Source organism: Gossypium hirsutum, chromosome A02, assembly GCF_007990345.1.
Source record: "Gossypium hirsutum isolate 1008001.06 chromosome A02, Gossypium_hirsutum_v2.1, whole genome shotgun sequence".
Lineage (NCBI taxonomy): Eukaryota > Viridiplantae > Streptophyta > Magnoliopsida > Malvales > Malvaceae > Gossypium > Gossypium hirsutum.
The window spans coordinates 67490-88135 of record NC_053425.1 but is presented as its reverse complement, the minus strand read 5'-3'; the positions used below and the strand labels follow the sequence as shown (position 1 = coordinate 88135).

The 20646-nt window shown below is 34.1% G+C and overlaps 4 protein-coding genes across 5 annotated transcripts; 1 reads left to right on the top strand and 3 right to left on the bottom strand.

Moving 5' to 3' along the window:
• Positions 1–217: 217 nt before the first annotated feature.
• Positions 218–6008, bottom strand: LOC107935976 (RING finger and transmembrane domain-containing protein 2). Its single transcript, XM_016868610.2, has 9 exons — positions 5681–6008; positions 4794–5449; positions 3354–3430; positions 3069–3237; positions 2462–2550; positions 1644–1808; positions 1434–1511; positions 816–919; positions 218–711 (listed from the first exon to the last, which is right to left on the bottom strand). Exons 2-9 carry the CDS (start codon positions 5404–5406, stop codon positions 606–608), a joined length of 1401 nt encoding a protein of 466 aa, XP_016724099.2. The 5' UTR covers positions 5407–5449; positions 5681–6008; the 3' UTR covers positions 218–605.
• A 766-nt stretch (positions 6009–6774) lies between these two features.
• On the bottom strand, positions 6775–7812 carry LOC107935980 (uncharacterized). 2 transcript variants are annotated; one of them, XM_016868614.2, is made up of 2 exons: positions 7378–7812; positions 6775–7305 (listed from the first exon to the last, which is right to left on the bottom strand). In XM_016868614.2, exons 1-2 carry the CDS (start codon positions 7469–7471, stop codon positions 7022–7024), a joined length of 378 nt encoding a protein of 125 aa, XP_016724103.1. In that variant the 5' UTR covers positions 7472–7812; the 3' UTR covers positions 6775–7021. The 2 variants fall into 2 exon arrangements, with proteins under 2 accessions (XP_016724103.1, XP_016724101.1); XM_016868612.2 differs by having other exon boundaries at positions 6775–7311; positions 7378–7649.
• A 415-nt stretch (positions 7813–8227) lies between these two features.
• On the bottom strand, positions 8228–11994 carry LOC107935979 (probable serine/threonine-protein kinase PBL8). The gene is given in 7 exon segments (XM_016868611.2): positions 8228–8492; positions 8495–8908; positions 9612–9735; positions 9927–10063; positions 11147–11282; positions 11371–11696; positions 11816–11994. Coding segments are annotated over 7 exon segments (1275 nt in total). The 5' UTR covers positions 11868–11994; the 3' UTR covers positions 8228–8406.
• Positions 11995–15182: 3188 nt separating this feature from the next.
• LOC107935960 (ethanolamine-phosphate cytidylyltransferase) lies at positions 15183–20539 on the top strand. The gene is made up of 9 exons (XM_016868588.2): positions 15183–15773; positions 15870–16105; positions 16191–16375; positions 16892–16963; positions 17062–17129; positions 18910–19030; positions 19889–19954; positions 20029–20151; positions 20291–20539. Exons 1-9 carry the CDS (start codon positions 15463–15465, stop codon positions 20360–20362), a joined length of 1254 nt encoding a protein of 417 aa, XP_016724077.1. The 5' UTR covers positions 15183–15462; the 3' UTR covers positions 20363–20539.
• Positions 20540–20646: the final 107 nt, after the last annotated feature.

Sequence of the window (20646 nt, the reverse complement as noted above, 5' to 3'; positions counted from 1 at the left end):
ATTATATAACCTGATAAAATGGTATGTAGACAAACAAAACATTAGGGCACGAAAAAAGGATGTAGCTGCCGCTCTACCTCTGGCAGGGCAGATTGCGTGTTCTTTCTTGAAGACCATTTCCAACACCAGCTTGCAAGACTAACAGCTCTACAAAACTTAAAACCCAGGATCCATCACAAAGTTTACTCTTTTTAAGAGGGAAAGAGAGAAAAAAAAATAAAATAAAAGAGAGGGTTTGCATTTACGCAGATAGAACCGTAACATATACTGATAAGACCAACTCTATGTGTTGCTTAGAGGGCCCATTAGATAGATACATTCAATTCAAATTCAACCCTTTCACGTTACAACATACAAAAGGAACAGAAGACGTCCAAATTTTTTTTTTTTACTTCTTTCCAAATCAGTTGTTTTGGTTTCAACTTCTTAGTTAAATTCACATTGACAAGACATGGCAAAACCAAACAATCCAATTTACCCCTCTAGAGGATGATGATGATGATGAGGTTCAGGATAGGGCTGCTCTGGATACATTTTAGGAACATCCAAGCAGATAAAGCTTCCCTGATTCTGATTCTGATTCTGATCGTATCTTAGCAATGATATTAGAATATCTGAAAAAACAAACTAGTAGATCCATCACCATATGATCTCAGATCTGCAGGTTTAACCAACGCCCTGCACAAAGGACATGTTCTTTCCCTCTCAAACCTGGACAACACAAGTGGGCTTCATTATCATCACCAAACTTAAACCAAATAAACAAATGCAAACAGCAATCACAATCTATGGTAGATTAAAGCCAATAAACTAACCACTCAGACACACAATCTTCACAAAAGATGTGTTTACAACGCAGTAGTATAGGAGCATGCATCTTCTCTTGGCAGATGGCACACAGGTCCCCAGCAGCATTCACCTAACATCATAAAAAAGTGTCTAGTTTAAAAAACCAAACATTCCTTTCTTAAAAATTAGCAATCGCTCTAAAAAAATGAAACACTCATTGCAAATAACAGCCTTGCTACATCTTTAAAATCTCAACCCAGATGAGTTACACAGCTAAGGAACACCGGCCAATAACAACCTAGGTACATTATCCTTTCAACCATTCAAAGCAAATCCCCTCATGGTAAGCTAACCAACATTTAGCAAATGAGAGCTCCAGAACCCTTCATATATGTAGAAGAAAAAAGAGTGGTAGAATAAGAAACAACGGACCAGTTGTGCATGTGAAAGACACATTATAAGGTTAGTTATTTTTCCCTTCTCTAAACATAATGTTCTCGAGTTCCTCGTATGCAATAAATACACATAAGAACATTTCTTTTGGTGACTAGCTGTTAGCTTGCAAGCAAATAGGCACCTCAAACCTATCTATATGTAAATGTAATATTCAGTTCACAAAACCCCCAAAATGAAATCCAGACTACCTGCTCTGATGTTGCATAAGCACCATAATGTACCTCTTTACGAGATAATGCCTTCAATGCAGCAAAGAAGGATTGTACCTGAAAGTTGACAGCCATGAAAGGGGGAAAAAACTTAGAAAGAGAGAAATTATAGACTAGGCCAGAAACCCATCTTTCACATGACTTCCCCAAAAGTACTCAAAACAAATTTATATTAATAGAAAAACAAACCTTCTCAACAACAGATGTCAGCTTGAAGGTTAAGTACAACCCTGTCATTAGTGATGAAAAGAGGCTTCCATAGTCTTTGTTTAAGAAGAAACGGTACCAAACTGGAGTTGGCAGTAAAGCACGGTAAAGTAGCATCATGTACTCAACCAATGTCAGCATTTGACCCTGGTAATATGCATTTTTCTTAAGTCAGCTTGAAGTAGAATAAGCTATATGCATAGGCATGCATCTAAGTATGCACGTTCAAAATTGCAGCCACGACAAAGCAACAAGTCTGTTCTTTGCTGCTATTAAGGAGAATGAGATTTTCCAATTATGTGATGGTAGCCAGAACATAATTGAGCACTGGTACCATAGCAGATAGCTACATTCAATATGATGTGGCATGATATTCTTACAAACCGGGAAAAAAAAAAAAAAAGAGACAAGATTAAAACACGGAAAAGATCGTCATCTAGAAGCTCTTTTCACAAAAGAACAAAAAACAATTTCACAATATAACAACAAAATCATGCAAAATCAATTCCAGATCAGGAAATGCATACTTTTTTCTTCCAAAATCAAAGGTTAATAATAAAATTAAGACAAAAGAGGAATTCTCAGTCAATGAAGACTGCCTAACTACTAAGTTGGACCATATTACAACCTGTTCTTAATCAATTTCTCTTTCTATTTCTAGCATCATTGTTCTTCCATACTTATTCTTTGACCTCACCAAAATTCAGTATTCAACATCTCATGGATAACATACATCAAGACATGCATGCACGTGCTATTTATAAATATTATCTACAGTCCACTAAAAAAACAGAGCTAACCTGCTTCCGGTAATTTCTGCCTCTGCTGTTCTTGTAATACATTAACAGAAAGCACTTTAAAACCATTGCTTCCTGCCGAACTAAAGTATCTGAAAGAAGCCAGAATCATGACATAATATCAACAAATAAGGTAAAAATAATCCACAATAGAAATGGGGAAACAAGCATCTTTAACAAAAGGACAAGGGAAAGAGTGGTGTAGAATTTGCATGCATGCAGATGAAAGATTTCAAATTATGCTGGTTAGAGTATGAACTATCACTCATTTAGATGCAGATAAAGTGCTGAATTTCGAAGGTGATGTTAGCTGAAGTTCACTAACCCAATCAACAAATTTATATGGGTACACACCTATAAAAAAATTTCAAAAAACCATCTGTTTTAATGAATGAGAACATATTATTTTTACTTCGGCCACTTATTTTAACAGAAGAAAAAAAGATTGAAACTGAATATTGTACACTTATCTACACAGGAAAACTGAACTTGCAATAGACATTGTTTAAACACAGGGCTGTCAAACAGTATCCATAAATTGTTTCTTCAGTAGAACAAGACATTATGATTGCATTTCAATTGATAAATATATTTGTGGAAAACAACCCACCATTAACCATGATAATAAAAATAGCATGCCAGAAAGGTGGAATATATTTCGGGGGAAGCATCACCAATGGATACAAAAGATCATCATTCCAATACCACCAATATACAGCGATAACATGGAGCGTGAAAGCAAGACAGATTCCAGTCAGAACAGAGATCTTTCTCTCCCCCTGCAGCCACAAACAGAAGGCATACTTAATTTTTCTACTAAAGATGGTAGAAGAAAACCTTTTAAATATTGGTTTCGGATAAAACATAGGTCTGACAAATGAAGATAATATATCACCTTCAAAGCGGTTTGTTTCCGTAAAATGCCATTAGACTTGAACATTACAGCAGCAATCCAAATTGTAACAAAGAAACCTGCAAATCTTTGCAGAAGGCAAATGTTATTAACTTGAAATGAATAGTACTTCAGTTTGAGAAGAGATGCGACTCTGAAAATGTTCATTTTAACCTTGCAGGAGCCATAAAGCCCAAATCTTAGTTCCTCCCAAAGACATCATGTAGCCTATCAACTTAGTAATTAGGCAGTTGCAAGCTAGAAACATGATTCTCAGAATGTGTACCATAAAAGGAAGAAAGTACTCTCTATAGGTTTGGATCCTTAAATTGCTCAAGCTAAAAGGCATAAAAAAAGCACTTCAACGATAAAGATATAGGAATGAGCATTAGGTCGGTTCTTTTTGAAAACAAATTAAACCAAATTAACTTATAAAACTGACGTACCAATTAAATTAAATTGATTAACAAAAAAAAAAAAACAACTTAAGTCAATTGGTTTTGTTGGTTTAATTGGTTTTAACTATTCAGAAAATAAAATGGTCCGTTAATTCATCCTATTCAATTATCGAATTTGAAAACAAATAGCCAACCTAACTAACAGAATAAACCAATTTTCAAAACCGAATAAACTGAACCGAAGTAAGCAAACATGATCAGTTAAATCGGTTTAAACCAATAAATGCTCACCTGTATAAAGACATTAATTCTAAAATATTATAAAGACTCACGTATCTATGATAACAAGTTATCATCATACTACTAGCTCAATTTTTCCTTCACTCCCATTTTCAAAAAAAGATCAAGCATAGACTAAATTACCCATCTTTTTATTCTTCCAAAATGAGTTGGTATTGTTCTTTCTTAATACTAAAGGTATAACAAACAAAAATTTATTAGGAACTCAAAAAAACAATTAAATCAGTGGATGCTTTCCACGTACCTTCCACCGTTCATAATTTAAGGTGACCAACAAATCAAAGGCAACCTGCTTGAACAGGTCTGAGGTGATTTTGTTGATTTATGTTCCACTTAGGCATGCCAAACAACACAATTAAAAGCTTTATGAACTAAAGCAATTGAAGACTAGGTGAACAACACTAATAAGCTTCTAAAAGTGAAACCGGTGTTCATCAACTATTCCTCTAAAAAAACTTTCTTCATGCAAGTACTGTCGCATTTATATACCAATAGATACTTGGTGTAAAGAAGCATAGCCAAGGGGGAAAAAAGCTACCATGCACTTAAATTCTCAATAATAGTTAAAGCCCAACTCCAGCTAATATTTGCAAAATGCACAAGGACACCAACCACAGTAGATTCTCAATATTAAAGATTAAAATTATCTATATGCTGATGCTATATTTAACAGCTATACTAAAACAAAGGGTTGAAATTCTACTGCTAGGAGCAAATTGAAAAGCAAGAAAATGAGAGGAGTCACCTTGCAAATGTTGCCGGATAAAAACAACCAAGAGAAGTAAAGAAAAGGGCAGAACTTGCTCAATCCACCTAGCAGCCTGCTGAATGTCATATCTTTGGTAGGAGGAATCTCTGCTATTATTAACTCCAGACCCACCCCCACCTCCATCCCCAGCTTCTGCATCAGCACTAACACTCCCATTGGACGAGGAGTGGGAAACACCTTCTCCTTCTCCAGCAGCCACCCCTAGATCGCTGCTTCTGGAATTTCCTCCTTGACCATCAGATGTTCCCAACCCCAGAAACACCTCGTTCTGAGGAGTAACTTCCCTGAGTTGGCCTGCTACCATACCAGATGCATCTCTCTCGCTCTCATGGTTGTCTCCCGTCCCAATTATCCTAATAGCAACATGTCCATTGTTGGCAAGGGCAGAAGTGGAATTTTCTAGGTTCGGATTAGTGATAAGAGGGTCGGATTCTTGGTGGATAGAACGTGATGTACGGAGAAGACCTGAGTATTCTAACAAGGCTGAAAGAGGCGCTTGGATTATATTCGAAGCCGATAGTATTCTGTGTCTCCTTGAATTAGAAGAGGCACCTCCGTAAGCATCTGAATCCGTACCTGAAGCATCCATTTGCGCCGATGATGATGCCGATGATGAACCTGTTGCCCTAACCCTAAATCATAATTTCATGATCTAAATCAGAATTTCAATTTTTTATTTTTTTTCATTTCGCGGTATACCAAGGAAACCTAAACAAACGACAACACACAATCTTAATTACATTGAAAAAAGAAAAAGATATACATACAAATCGGCTTACCTTCGAAGGCGAAATTCCGCGTCGAAAAATAAATAAATAAATAATTAAAATTAAAATCATCCGAAATGAAAAGAAGGAAAATACCTTAACCCTATGGTCGGAGTCAGAAGAGTAAAACAAGTAAAGAAAGTAGGAAGCGAAGCGATTTGACTGAATCAGAAGCGGATTGGGAGAAAAACCGGCGTATAGCGGGGATGATCGAAGACTGTTCCGATTGTTAACAAAAGAAATGCAGAGAGGAGAGAAAAGTTCAGAGATTTCTTTCCTTTCCTTTCTCTTCCAATTGTTTTATTTTGTTTGTTTAGTTCCTGTCCTTTTTTCTCCCTTCCTTTTTCCTTTTACCTTTCTCGCTCGCGCGAGGGCAGGCAGGCAGGCAGCGAGCGAGAGATAAAAAAGAATTTAGTCAACTTTATTTATTATATTTGTTTTCTTTATATATATATATCTCTTTTAATTTGTGTCGTGACATGTCATCCATATATTTGCCAAGAACTATGCATTTGAAGATAAAATATTTTTCCTTTTTTAAAATAATTAATATTAAATAATTTAATCATTATCAATATCATAAGTTGAAATTGAAATTGATATTTTTTAATAGAGGTAGGAATGTATTATCATAAGATTCATTCAGAGCTTATAATGTTATAGTATATCAATACAAGTTCTTAAATTTAACATTAATTTGCAGTTGATCCACTAACATAACTAGTAGACAATAGAGTTTACAACTCAATAAACCATAAGCATATGGACTTTATATTAATGATAATAAATATACGGAGGTATGTAGATATAGAAAAAGATGGATAGCGACTTTAGTTTTTTGGTTCCTAATTAAGGTAGTTTGTTGTTACTAATTGGAAGAGGGAAAGTAAAGCTTGGATGTAGTGATAAAGGAAAGAGATATGGTTACCATGAATTTTTAAAAAGATTAATTTTTATAAATCACAAGGGTTTAGCTTTATAAAATGTCCTTTTACTTGGGAATTTGAAATTTTTAGAAATTTGTCATAGTGGGTGAAGATATTGATGTTGGTGCATTAAGGATCAATTGTTGTGATTGAAGTGGGATGTTGGTTGTTGAATTGGAACTAACCATTAAAAGGTAGGTTTGCTTTTGCAATTGCTCCTCTAACTCCATACTAACACAGCTATAGTCCATGAACCATTTAAAATAGGGCAAAAACTCAACTTGCATTGTCCACAGAAAACACAAACAAAAAAAAATATTTGATCATAACCATCCTCCCACAAGAATTACTTTGTGTGAAAAGATCCAATAAAATCAGCTTCTAATGAGCAGATGCTGATGATGTTTGTTTCTTTACATCATCATTGGTACAACTAATACACAGTTGACAACAATAGAATTAAAGCAGGTAAGTAGTGAAGGAATTGAGGATTGTGGAAGAGGGGTAGGCATTAGGCAGCGCAGGAATTACAGTTGCAAGTCTTGGGTACAAAAGCACAAACGCCAAAGGGCTTGTTGGGAAGCTGGCAATCGATGCCAAAGCAGCAAGGCATTGAAGTACAGGTGGAGGCAGCGGTGGCGCTGCAACACTTGCACAGCAAGCACAGCTGGAAAGGGGCAAGCCTTCGCCGTGCACCATCATCCTTGCCTAAATCAGGTTGAAGAAGGCGATACTCAGTTGGCCCTACGGGTTTATACTCTCCATTACTCCTAGATGCTGTTGCGGAAGCCTTAACTGCAACTATGTCATCATCAATTAATCAAGCCGATTACGTTAATTAAGATTTAAGAGAGGCAGCATGCATACCTAGACAAGCGGTGAAGAGGACTAGAATTGATATTTTAAGGATACGAAGATCAATGGCCCAGCTGTCCATATTTTGTTCACAGCGCTCATGCATAAAGAGGAAGACAAAGAGGACGGAGGAGAGTGAGGGAGTGATAAAAACACTTTTTCCCTAATAAAATTCGTGTGGTGGATAGGGAAGGAGAAGGAGATTTGTTAAGAAAAGTGGGTCAAACAAACGTATGGATGATTTATTTATTTGTCATTTGTATTTCAGACTTAACCAATCATACAGGCTTAGTATTATTGATGGGGTTTTGGTTTTGAAGGTTTTTTTGTGGCTTTACCTACAACTTTTGACACGGTTAAAAACGTAAAACCAATGCTCCACAATCCACCCACCGATGCTTGGTTAAAGATCCAAACTAGTTTGTGCCTGTCATCACATCACTTGGAAATGCACTCCTCCCCATTTTCCCCAATGCTTTTAAACTAATTTGTCATATTACTGCTCATTTTCGCTGTAGAGTTTCACCTTTCTTTTTGCTTCTTCAATCTTATGCCATGCTCGGTAGGCACAAAGAAGTTGTATGATACTAAACGAGTACGTTTAGAGAAATATAGACAGATACGAGAATAAGCAACGGTTTATTCAAACAAACAAAAAAGGGGTGAACTCATTGTCATCATCGCAAGTTGGTACACTGTTCATTTTCAGAGTTGCTGTCAACATTTTCCATTGTCTACCATCTTCATCAAAATTATTCACAGCTAAAAAGCATCTACTTACAAGTCTGAAACTGCATGCTTTTATGCTGAAGACAACTTTCCGACAGGAAATTCCAGTGGCAAAGGATAAAACAAAAAAAAGTGATACAAGCTTCAGTTGAATAGCATAATCAACACATAATCAACACAGACTACAGACAACTTACACATTAGGTACAATTAAGTAAAACCACCCTTGTTTTAACAAGCAAATTTGTCACTTTTGACAGGGGGTCATGCTACAAAAGCCACACCAAACAAGTATACAAGTAGGTGACATTTTCATCGAACTCTGCATGCTGCAGGGCCACCTGGGGAACAATTTGGATTAGGCGACCTACAAATGGCACCTGGACCAACATTGTTTGAAATCTGTGTCGCACTCGATAATCTGGAACTCCACCCATTGCAAACGGACCAGCACTACCTCCTGTTACTTTTGAGTTCAAAGACGAGGAGACTTCATCTGCACTACCACCAGTGCATTGTAGAGGTTCCAGCGTTTCAACAACATCACTCATTAACGGCCTTGCTTTTGGATTCTGGCTCAAACAATAGTATGCCAAGCTGCATGCCTTCTGGGCAGCCCTTGCTGAATACTGGTTCTCCAATCTTGGGTCAATTATTTGAAGTAATTTTCTCTTATCATTCAGTTTTGGGCGAGCCCAATCCACCAAATTCTGCTCCTTGCTTGGTCTTGTCTTATCAACAGATTTTCTTCCCGTCAAAAGCTCCAAAAGAACAACTCCGAAGCTGTATACATCACTCCTCGCAGTCAGATGACCTGCTCATTTTATAGGCAGAAATAATTAACTATAAATATCAAATATAATTGCTTCTTAATTTTATCAAACCATCAGAAGGAAAAAGTGAAGACTACAGAAGTAGTAGACAATATGATAAATGCTCAAATGTACCAAAATTCCAGAACTTGTGTAACAGCCACTTAAGAAGCATGAACTAAATCAACTTGAGGAATTTCTCAATTCTGTCTATATCCTTGATAACTCTTTATTCTGTTAGACATGAATCATAGCTTTGGATCCCATTCGAAAATCACGATAAAAATGATCTGGTGAATTTACTTTCATTTATTTTCATAAATTGTTCATACACGGTGTGCTAAAAACAAGATTTTCAACTGTCCTTCCCACACAACATTGATGATGAGAAATCCAAAATTATCTTCCCCTTTGACAATGCGAAGAGCACAAAACAAATGCAACTTGTTCCTTAAGCACTACCAGCAACAGTGACACTGAAGGACCTATATCTATCTATATGATGAATCAGCTAAATTGTTATTGGTTTCTGGTAGCTTGCACCCAACATGCTTTCAAGCTCGGCCTTTCTGTAAGGCCGCTCAGAGAGGTAATGTTATTATCAAAGATGGTTATCAACTCATTTCCCCAGCTGGGAGGACACCATTATTCCTATAAATGTTATTATGATGTATCACACATTACTAAGATTTTAGTAGGTCATACCAGTCATAACATATTCAGGTGCAGCATATCCATATGTTCCCATTACTCGAGTTGAAACGTGGGTCTCATCACCTAGTGGTCCAGCTTTTGCAAGTCCAAAATCAGAAAGTTTGGCTGTATAATCCTACATATTCAAGAGGCAAACCCATGGTTGAAGAGGAATTGAGGTCCCATAAATCAGAATCATGGTAGTATATTACTGAATGGATTTTTTTTTTCTCAACTAGCATAGATTTAAGGGACAACAAATTCAACAATCAAGGGAAAAGAAGACAAGTGAAAGGTCTAGAATGAACAATGTATGCAAATACTTACAGAGTCCAACAATATATTGGAGGTTTTAAAATCCCTATATATTACGGGTCTTTCAGCATTGTGTAGGAAAGCAAGCCCTTTAGCAGCTCCTAGAGCAATCATCATTCTTTTCGCCCAGGATAAAGGTGCAGTTGCCTCTGAATGGCATAGGAAAGCGATGTCAACCTTTGTTAACAATAAATAGAGCAGTTACCATAGACAAAGAGAATCATAACAAATTTCAGAAATGGAAGAAGCAAAAGGAAACCGTTGAAGTACTCAGTGGCTTTAGGTTCTAACTTGGATAATCATAATAAGCATGAGACACATCATGCTTTTAATTCCCAAGGAACACAGGATGACTGATGGAGGACACTACATATCCAGCAGTCCTGAGGCAATGATTATAGATGCTGGCCTACAAATACAGATTATGTTTCTTTTCATATGATTGCCTCATTTATCAAATAAGTTTAGAAGGTAGAAAATGGTGATCTCTTAGAGCTTTGCAATAAAAGAGGACAGATAATCTCTCATGATATCAATTTATTTGGCTGTCAGCCTGTCACGGCTTTAAGAAAAAAATAGAGTTGCTGAAAAACCAAATTCTGTCAGTTTGAACAGATGCCCTCAGTTAGCATCACCCCACTAAGTTCCTCTCAAGATTAATATCATATCAGCTGCACTTACCTTGTTCTCCTCCGTGTAAATTAGCAACATCGATGGTTCATTGAAATTATTTTGAAACAAAACTTCTAAAATAGCACCTCGTGCAAAGAGGTGCTTATGGCCCTGCAGGCCTCTTGTAGCAGTTAAACTGCTTTATTGGATAAAAAACCCGTTTACATATCCAAGAAAGTGGTGCTTATGACAGATTATGAAATCCTATCATGCGATGAGCCATGCACTAGGTTGGATCAGTGCAATATTTTCCTAAAAAGATTCAATATTCTGATAGTAACAGTTTTGGTTCATAACCAAGGAGCTACATCAAGTAAGTTTAAGATGCTCCACGCTAAAGAAGTCTGTCATGATAAAGGGTGGAAGCAATGCATTAACTACATTATTTTTAAGTAGATAAACAAAATTTAAAGAGCCTAGTTGATGAGAACAAGTTAGCACTTAGCAGCAGGAAAGGAAATGTATTTGCAATACTAATGAAATAGAAAGACAGGGAAAGAAGAAACACATATGGGCAGGGATTAATATAGGAATGATGTAAAATGTGGAGAAATGCCTACTTCGAAAAAGGTGGTTCTCAAGGCTACCACGGAACATGAATTCGTATACAAGTAGCCTGTGATCATCCTCACAACAATAGCCGATCAGCTTAACCAGATTGGGATGCCTGAGCTGGCCGAGGAAGTTGACCTCAGTCTGGAGACAGAGAGCAAAGCAGTTTCAGGGAATTAAAAAAAAATGGGGGAGAAGAATGTAGGTAAAAAGGGAAAGAGAGAGTACATACAAGCCATTCGCGGTGACCCTGAAGGCCCTCCTTGTTGAGGACCTTGACAGCGACAGGAAGAGATTTGAGACCGACCCGCACATTCTCGTCAATATAACCTTTATAGACTGTTCCGAAGCCACCTTCCCCGAGAATATAGTCAGAACGGAAGCTCTTGGTAATAGTCTCAAGCTCGAATAAAGTGAAGGCAATAATGTGGGTATAGAGAAGCGCATTTTTCCTGGAATCCTCGAAGTCGCTCAGATCTGAGAGGGTACGATTCTGAGTCTGGCTCTGACTTTGAGTAAGCTTCTTGTCGGATAAGATGTGGTTGTGGAGCTGCTGAACTGCGATTTTCAAAATTGGAAATTCAAGGAATGGGAAGAAGGGGAAAGATGCCCTAGCCCTAGTGCTGTGCTGGGCAGCGCAGATGGAAAAGTAGTAAAAGAAAAGAATGTAACCTAACCTTGAGCATGAGTAACAACGTCAGATTCCTCTCTAGTGCCACAGTTGCCCATGACGGAAGAATGAGTTGGCAATCGCAATCGCAGTAGCTTCTTCTTCGGCTTCCCAATTCCACAACCCTCTTCTGTCGTCACCTACTTTCATTCTGTGCCTGGAATTAAAATAATGTTACTTGGGGTGATTTCATATCAATCAATGTGAGTGAGATTGCTTATTTTCCGCCCGCACCCGCACCCGCACCCACACCCGCACCCGCACCCGCACCCGCACCCGCACCCGTACCTTTCTGTGTTTACCAAACAACTTGTAGTGTAGACCTTTCTACATCATTGCCATCTTTTTCACCAAACTACTGCTTTACTTTCTACTTTCACTACAGTAATTTTATTTTATTTTTATAAAAGGGTAAACTAACTAATTGATCACCCAATTTTTGGGAGTTTTCATTTTAATCACTTAAATGTTAAATCTCTAACAGTGATTAACTGTGCATACCATATCATCATTTTTACCATTTTTTACCCCCTGTTACTGTTCATCATCTTCCCCTCCACGTCACCCTTGCTTCCACCATTCTTTTTTCTATAAATTCATTAATTATAGTTACACTACTTTTTAATCCACTGCTTCACCCTTTCTTCCATGTGTATGTTCTCACGTCGCATCCCTTCCAGTTCAGCTCTCATGGCTTCAAGGACATTCTTTGCATCTTGTATTAATTGCCCAAAATAATAAAAAATCCAACCTGAACTAGAATATTATCACATTGACTTATTCAATCTAATTTCATTTTTGTTTATTTTTATTGTTATTTTAATTTTAATATTGTTATTATTTTTGTTTTTATCAGATTTGAATTACCCCTTTTTATTTTTGCACAAATCATAATTGCTTAGCACGTAACTTAGTTAAATAAAAATGATAATTTTAGATATCTTACTCCCAATACTATTATTTATATACTGTTGAGACGTAAGAATTTATTTTTGATGGATTCGACACCCATCAAATTTTTATGTCGTTATCGAAGATTTGTGTTAATTAATTTTATGTATTAGAATTTTCAAAAGAAATAAAAAATAGAAATTATAAGTGATAGTAGAAAAGACTGATGGATACTAAAGTTAGTTGAATTAAAGACTTATATTATGATGTATTAATTTAAAGTGGGAACTAAAACACAAAATGTGAAAAGTGTTGTGGTCTTAGTGCAAATATTCAAATTTTGTAGGTCAAAATGTAAATATGAAAAAGGATAGGAGACCAAAAGTGCAAATACCTCAGAGGTGGAAAGGACCAACATGTGAAATAAATTGGTGTATAAAGACTAAATTGAATAAGTGGAGAAATAAGAGGAACTAAATTATAATTTTTCCTAAAGGGAAGAGTGACTCAATGGTGAAATTGTAGAAAATCGTGAGGAGCAAAATAATCATTTCTCAATTAGAATAACCATCATCTATTATCATGATAATAATTAAGGATTATTTGGTGTTAAAATATGATTGGTTGAAATGTTTTATTATAATTTTATTTTAGAATATTTAATTAATTAATAGAGATATTTTAATAGAAAAGTTGTATAGATTTCTTTCATTCACCATCAATCTCCCGCAATTCACCATTCATGGGAAAATATTGATTTAGTTATTTTCATCAAAATTCACCATTTTTTACTCGAAATCAAAATTCACCATTTTGTAAGTATGACTATTACCTTGGATTCAAGAAAATTAAAATTGGAGGAGAGAAAAAAAATCAAGCTAAGGACTTATAATTAATGGGATAAGGTAAGAATATAAATATTTTATTTTAATTTTAAGTTTGATATTGTTGAAAAAGCAAGAAAATAATGCTAAACTAGAGTTTGCTTATATAAAATTTTGTATTCTTAACATGTTAGTGAAGAGAATGTGATGAAAATTATTGTAGAGAAAAGAATAGACATGAAAAATATGAGAAAATAAAGCGGTGAAGCTAGGGAAGTGAAAATTCTAGCTAAATAGAGACAAATACTCAAAATAATTATTTTCCAAAAGACTAAAGTGTCAATGATTAATAATTAGTTTAAAAATTGATAAAACAAATTCTTTTAAGAACGCGTAAGTTGTTTGATAAAAAAATAACAATGGTTCAACTTTGAAAATTAAACAAAAATTATAGAAATTGAGATAGAGGTTCAACCAAATATGAAATTCAAGCCTATCGAGTTTGTTTTGTATATAAGAAATGATGTGAGTAACGGAATTGTAAATCATGAGATAAATAAATTTAAATGAGATAATGTCAAATTAATTTTGAGTTCCTTAATTCTGACTTTAAAAATTTATTAAAAATTATAATAAAAAAATATTTAGGAGGTGAAATTTATATTTCTAAAAGATTAACAAGTATATTTTCAAAAGAAACAAATGGAAACATTATATAAACTCTTTACTGAAAAATATTGTATTGATTTGCTTATGTAAAATTCTAAAATTTTTATAATTAAATTGAGTCTAGTTTCAAAAACAACAAATAGATTTTAATTTCGAATTTTGTAGGCTAATATATAAGTAATTTAGAGACTGCTACTCAAGTAAACAAGCTTGTTAAGAGTATATGTGTAATTAATTTTTAAAAAATTAATTAAAAATTAATTAATGAGAAATTTAATTTTAAAGGTAATAAAAATATTTTTATAGAAAAATTAATCAATACGTAATTAATAAAATAACCAGTTAAAAATTAATTTAATAAGGAATTTTAATGTTAATAAAAATAATTAAAAAGTAATTTGTCTTTTAACAATGATTGAAACATTAATTTTTGAATTTTTAAATCAGCAATAGAACCCAACAATTCAATTTAAATATAAAGTCTCGATTTAATTTTTTTCTCTTTTTAGTTAGTATATTTTAATATATTATTCTTTTAGAAGTTTTAAATACAAATAAAACGTTGAAACAATTATAAATAAATATGAAATTTTACATCGAACAATTTAAATTTTATTAATTAGAATTTATTTTATCAATTCAAATATAAAAATAAAATTTAACTTTTTATTCAATATTTAATTATCAATTTAGGAATTTCACTTTAATAAGAAATTTAATGTTAATAGTAATCATAATATATTCTGAAAATATTTCATAATTTTACTTTAATATGGATTTTAATATCAATGGAAATATATATTTAATTAATAGTTTATTTTAATTAAAAATTAATTGTATAAATTATCAAGCAATTTGCAATTTTAAAATCGCTACTTTTATGCACATTATCTAAAACCAGAATTAGAAAAATAAAGAAAAACAAGGGAGTATCAGACTCTTGATTTCCTAACTCATAATTTTTTGTTTTTCGGTCCACTAACCTTTATTATCTTCTTTCCATCACTCTAATTTGTAATTTCAGGAAGAAAAAAAAAAGAAAGGAAAAAGTCACTCGTCAGGTGGCATAAGCTGAAGGCTACAATATAATGATATTCCATATCGTGATTCTAAGCAATAGTAGCAGAAGAAAATGTGAAAAAAGCGAAAAAAAATCTATACTTGGCAATTGGAGTTTTTTTTTTTGGCAATTAGAGTTGAAATGTTGGATAAATACTGATAAATATATATACATATTTTTTTCTGGAAATAAATTGACAAAAATCAAGCAATGAACAAGATATCATCAACGTCCCTAATAGGTGGAGCAGTGGTAGTGGCCATGGCGGTAGGATTGTACCTTGGCGTAGCGAAAAGAGGCTTACCTCCTGAAGGACTTGGAATGGGTTTGTGGAGGAAAATAAAAAGGAAGAAGAAGCCATTGCGCGTGTATATGGACGGTTGTTTCGACATGATGCATTATGGTCACTGCAATGCCCTCCGTCAAGCTCGTGCGGTAGGCGACCAATTGGTGGTGGGGGTAGTTAGCGATGCGGAAATCATTGCAAACAAAGGCCCTCCTGTAACTCCCATGCATGAAAGGTATAGGATTGATATATATGTATATACATATATGAGTGGTCGATTCATTTTTTTTCAATTCATTCACCCATTCATTCATTTTTGTTGTGAATTAAGGATGATAATGGTAAAGGCGGTGAAGTGGGTGGATGAGGTCATTTCTGATGCGCCGTATGCAATCACCGAAGATTTCATGAAGAAGCTGTTCGATGAATACAAGATGGACTACATTATTCACGGCGATGACCCTTGTGTTCTTCCCGATGGAACTGATGCTTATGCTGTTGCTAAGAAGGCTGGTCGTTTTAGGCAGATTAAGCGCACCGAAGGCATCTCTAGCACTGACATTGTCGGTCAGTTTAAGCATTTCCATGAATTTTAATAAAAGATCCATGGATGCTTTCTAATGTATTGCCTTGCATTCATTGTTCCTAACAGGCCGAATGCTTCTTTGTGTAAGAGAAAGATCAGTTAGTGACAGTCATAATCATTCCTCTCTACAAAGACAATTCAGCCACGGGCACAGCCAAAAATTGGATGGTGGATCTGGATCTAGATCTGGAACTCGCGTATCTCATTTTCTACCAACATCCCGCAGAATCGTGCAATTTTCAAACGGAAAGGTATGCATAACCTCAGCTCTCCTCATATATATATATATATATATTGTTTGTTTCAGTTGCATTTTTCTAGTTTTAGAAAAATTTGATCCAAGAGTTCAGGTCTCCATCTAGGTAGTGTAGAAAAAGAAATAAACATTCAAGTTAGTAACGCTATTTGGAACTCAAAATTTTAACAAGTTTCCATAATATTTTTACAAAATGGATATGAAGAGGCCCAAAGTAACATTTTGTTTTGAAACCTACTTGATCTTGAAATGAATCATGATAACTAGTGCATTGCAGAAATGTTGGATGCATGTACCATGGGATTCTGCTCATCTATATTTTTGTCGGATAAAAAATTAAAAAAAGAATTGCATTTTCTGTGATAGCTATCTCTACTCTTTTCATCTATTTTATCTTCTCTATGCCTTCTATATGGAAAAAAGAATCCTTAAATTCTTGACATTTGATTGTTGGCAGTGTTTGGCATCCATTCAAGCAGAATTATATAAATTTCTCTACTGCTTGTTGTAGGGCCCCGGACCAAACGCTCACATTGTTTATATAGATGGTGCATTTGATCTTTTCCATGCTGGACATGTTGAGGTACGTTATGTCATATTTGTTGTTGTTTTTTACATGGTGATTTTGTCGCCGGAGAGAAAGAAAATAAAGAAAAAGTCACTAAATCTATGCTATATTAGATTCTGCGTGTTGCCCGAGAACTGGGAGATTTTCTTCTCGTTGGCACCCACAATGATCAAACTATCAGGTAAATTTACTCTCTTGCATTTTAATTTATTCCTCTTTTTAACTTGTTATTGCAGTATTTTTCTTTTTGGAATGAACTTTTAAAAAGTGATTCTTACATAAAGTTTTATTTTCTTTTTGAAAAAAAAAATTGTTGTTTTTGAAATTTTTTTATTTTTATTTTTTATGCTTTATATTTTATCTTTGATTCTAAGAAACGGTAATGATATTTTTTTATTATAAATATTTTTCAAAATCATGTGTTACATTTAAGTAGATCATATATTTATTGTGTCACTTATCCTACATCATTCAAAACTTGAAGATATAGAAGTTAACTAAGCTCAACCTCACCAAAAGCTTCACTTTGGCCTTGTCGAGCATCGTGCTACATAAAATAAGCCCATACAATTCGCAGAAGACATATAAGGAAGACTCCTGTCAACACTCATCAATCCATCGCCTTCCAGGCTCAATGTTACTACATTACTCCGCCTAATCACCATATTATTGCAACCCGCTAGTCTATCCTTTATAGCTATGGAGTAACGTGTTTAATTTTCACCATCCAAGCAACCTCCCTCAATAAATACTTACTCCAACATCTTAGTAGCGGTAGATATAAGAACTCGACAATTTATTATTTTGACCACCCTGCAAAAATCCGCTCTCAACTTCTATATACATATTAGGCTTTTATCCTGGTTGTTTGCACTTTGTGAACCACCACTATAGTTTGCCCAAGCACGTTGTATAACTTATTTTTTATAATAATTGGTGCTGCGAAAAAATAAAAAAATTACATCTCTACTACTTTATTATAATCAAGAAAAATAATACCAAGATGTCATCTATTATCAACACCAAGTTGAAACCAAGGTCAAAATGATGTTGTAAAATTTGATTATCCATCATTTCCACAATTTCAACTATAGAGCAACAAGCATTACATTCCTTTTTCCCACCACCTTGACAAATCATCATGATGAAGGGTATTGTCGAGATTTAGGAGTGGGAGAAGATTCTAGTCTTAAAGTCCGATAGTATAGGGAGTTGCAAGCCCAAAATGAGTTTCTTTATGCTCAAATCCAAAAATGTGCCCTAGAAAGTTCCATGAGGGACAAAAAGCTAGCAACCGAGAAAGGACGAACAATGGGGCCGAATATGATCTCCAGGATGCTAGCATAGCCTTGATTCAGAGGGTAACCAAACTATTGTGCCAAATGAAGGGAAAATAAAGCTAAAATAGTTGAAATTGTTTAAATACCTTACAAGGAACATTCTTAGCGAGAGTAGGGAAATATTAAAGACCCCACCTCCCATAGGTCTAATCCATGAAAAAGGAAGTATATATATAGCTGAGCGCTTATATCACAAAGATGTAGGACATGCTACGAACAACTGCTTAAACTTAAAGGATGCTATTAAAGTACTTGTAGAAGGGACAGTTGGAACGGTTCATAGAGCAAACACCTTATCCCCAAAAGAAGGGACAGGGGAGATATCCCAGTAAAAAGAATCTTAGAAGTGTCAAAATATCGGTGCAGAAAGGGGAAACTCTGTTGATTCTAGCACATAACCACCACTCCTTCAAAATAAACATAAAAGGGGGGAGGACGAATAAGGAATACCCTTCAAAATAAAATGTGTGCAAGCTTTGTAGGAAGAAAAAGATCTTGAATGGCTCATAGATACACATTTCTCTTTTAAATGCAAAAGGAGAACACCTTGCTATGCCGAGTAAGGTAATGTTATGAATAAGCCAAGGCATTCAAAGAAAGACTGTATTATATATCATGCAGTGCTAAACGAGGTACTCATCGCCCTATCATGAATCTACATGAAAGAAGCTTAAGTGTTTTAGCTTGTCGCTATGTGGATGAGGTGATAATCGGTGCTCCATTGGAAGTGTCTAAAGACATGGTTAGTACTATTCTTTGGTTAATTTGTTAAGACTTCATTTTTTTTTTAAGTAGTATATGCTGGTTTATAATATCTTTATTTTGATTCTGGTGGCATTTAAATATTGAACTGCATTAAAGGAAAAGGCTTTGATGAATTCTATGAAATTTTTAGGGCTTTTTTCTTGTTTTTTTAAGTGTTTTAACTTAAATTAGAATGATTATGAAAGGTCCACTTATTAAAATTTTACTAATATGTCACATTATATTTATACTAAACTAATTTATACTATTTTTTTAACTCTTATTAATAAAAAAATCGTAATATCCAAACTTAAACCCTAAATAAATAAAACTAAATACTAAACTAATTTATACTATTTTTTTAACTCTTATTAATAAAAAAATCGTAATATCCAAACTTAAACCCTAAATAAATAAAACTAAATCCTCAAATTCTAAACTTTTAAATTTTAAAATCCTAAATTTTAATTCTAATTCTAACTCTAATCCTAAATCCTAAATATTAAATTTCTAAATATTATATTCTAAGTATTATTTTACTATTATTATTAGTTAATATTAATTAATTAACACAAAAAAACTATACTTAGAGTTAAACTATTATTAACAGAGAATTGATCTAGTGTTAAAAGTGTACAAGGCAGTAATTAAAAACTTTTAAAAAAATATGATGTGCCATATTATTAATAGATATCTAAAAGATGATTTTTTAAGATGACCTTAATATAGTTAAAACATTGTATGGAATTGCATTTTAGCTAAATTATTGCTTTGCACTTTTAAACTAATGTTTGTTTTATGAAAATCTAAGAAATTGCCCCATAATTTTTCTTTTGCCACAATCTTGCACTTGCAGATCACAACTTTTAATATATCATTAGTTGTCCATGGAACAGTGGCAGAGAGCAGTGATTTTCAGAAGGTGATGAAGTTTAAAACTTGTTGATCATGACGAGTGATTAGAATGGCTAAGTTACATTATTTCATGTCATGCAGGAAAAAGATAACCCTTATGATGTTCCAATTAGTATGGGAATTTTCAAAGTTTTAGAAAGCCCGCTCGACATTACAACTACCACAATAATTAAGAGGATTGTAGCAAATCATAAAGCTTACCAGGTTCACTTTATTATAGTCATGCTATTTGTGACTGAATCTTATACTTTAAACCGTCTTTCAAGTGAGTTATGAAGTGGACTATAAGGCCATAGGAAGGTTTGTGCTGAAAGTGCTTATAAGATATGTTTCCGTTCTGCAGAAACGTAATGAGAAGAAGGTTGCAAGTGAGAAAAGATATTATGACAATAAAACTTATGTTTCCAGCGACTGATTACATGTGTGGTCTGCCCCACCTATTTTATTTTGCAAAAGTAAAAGCTAATTAATTAGTACTAACATCAAGATTGAGCATCCATTTCCCCTACATCACATGCTACCTTTGTTATTCAAATATTTCTAAAATTTGTGTCACTCTATTGTTTTATTATAATATTATACTCTTTTCTTCGCTATACTCTCTAATTTTTATTAAATTAAATTTTAATTTTTTAAATTATTTAAGTTTCGTTTGAATTACAAAAAGAATAAAAAGAGTTTGGTTGTTAAGTATTTTAT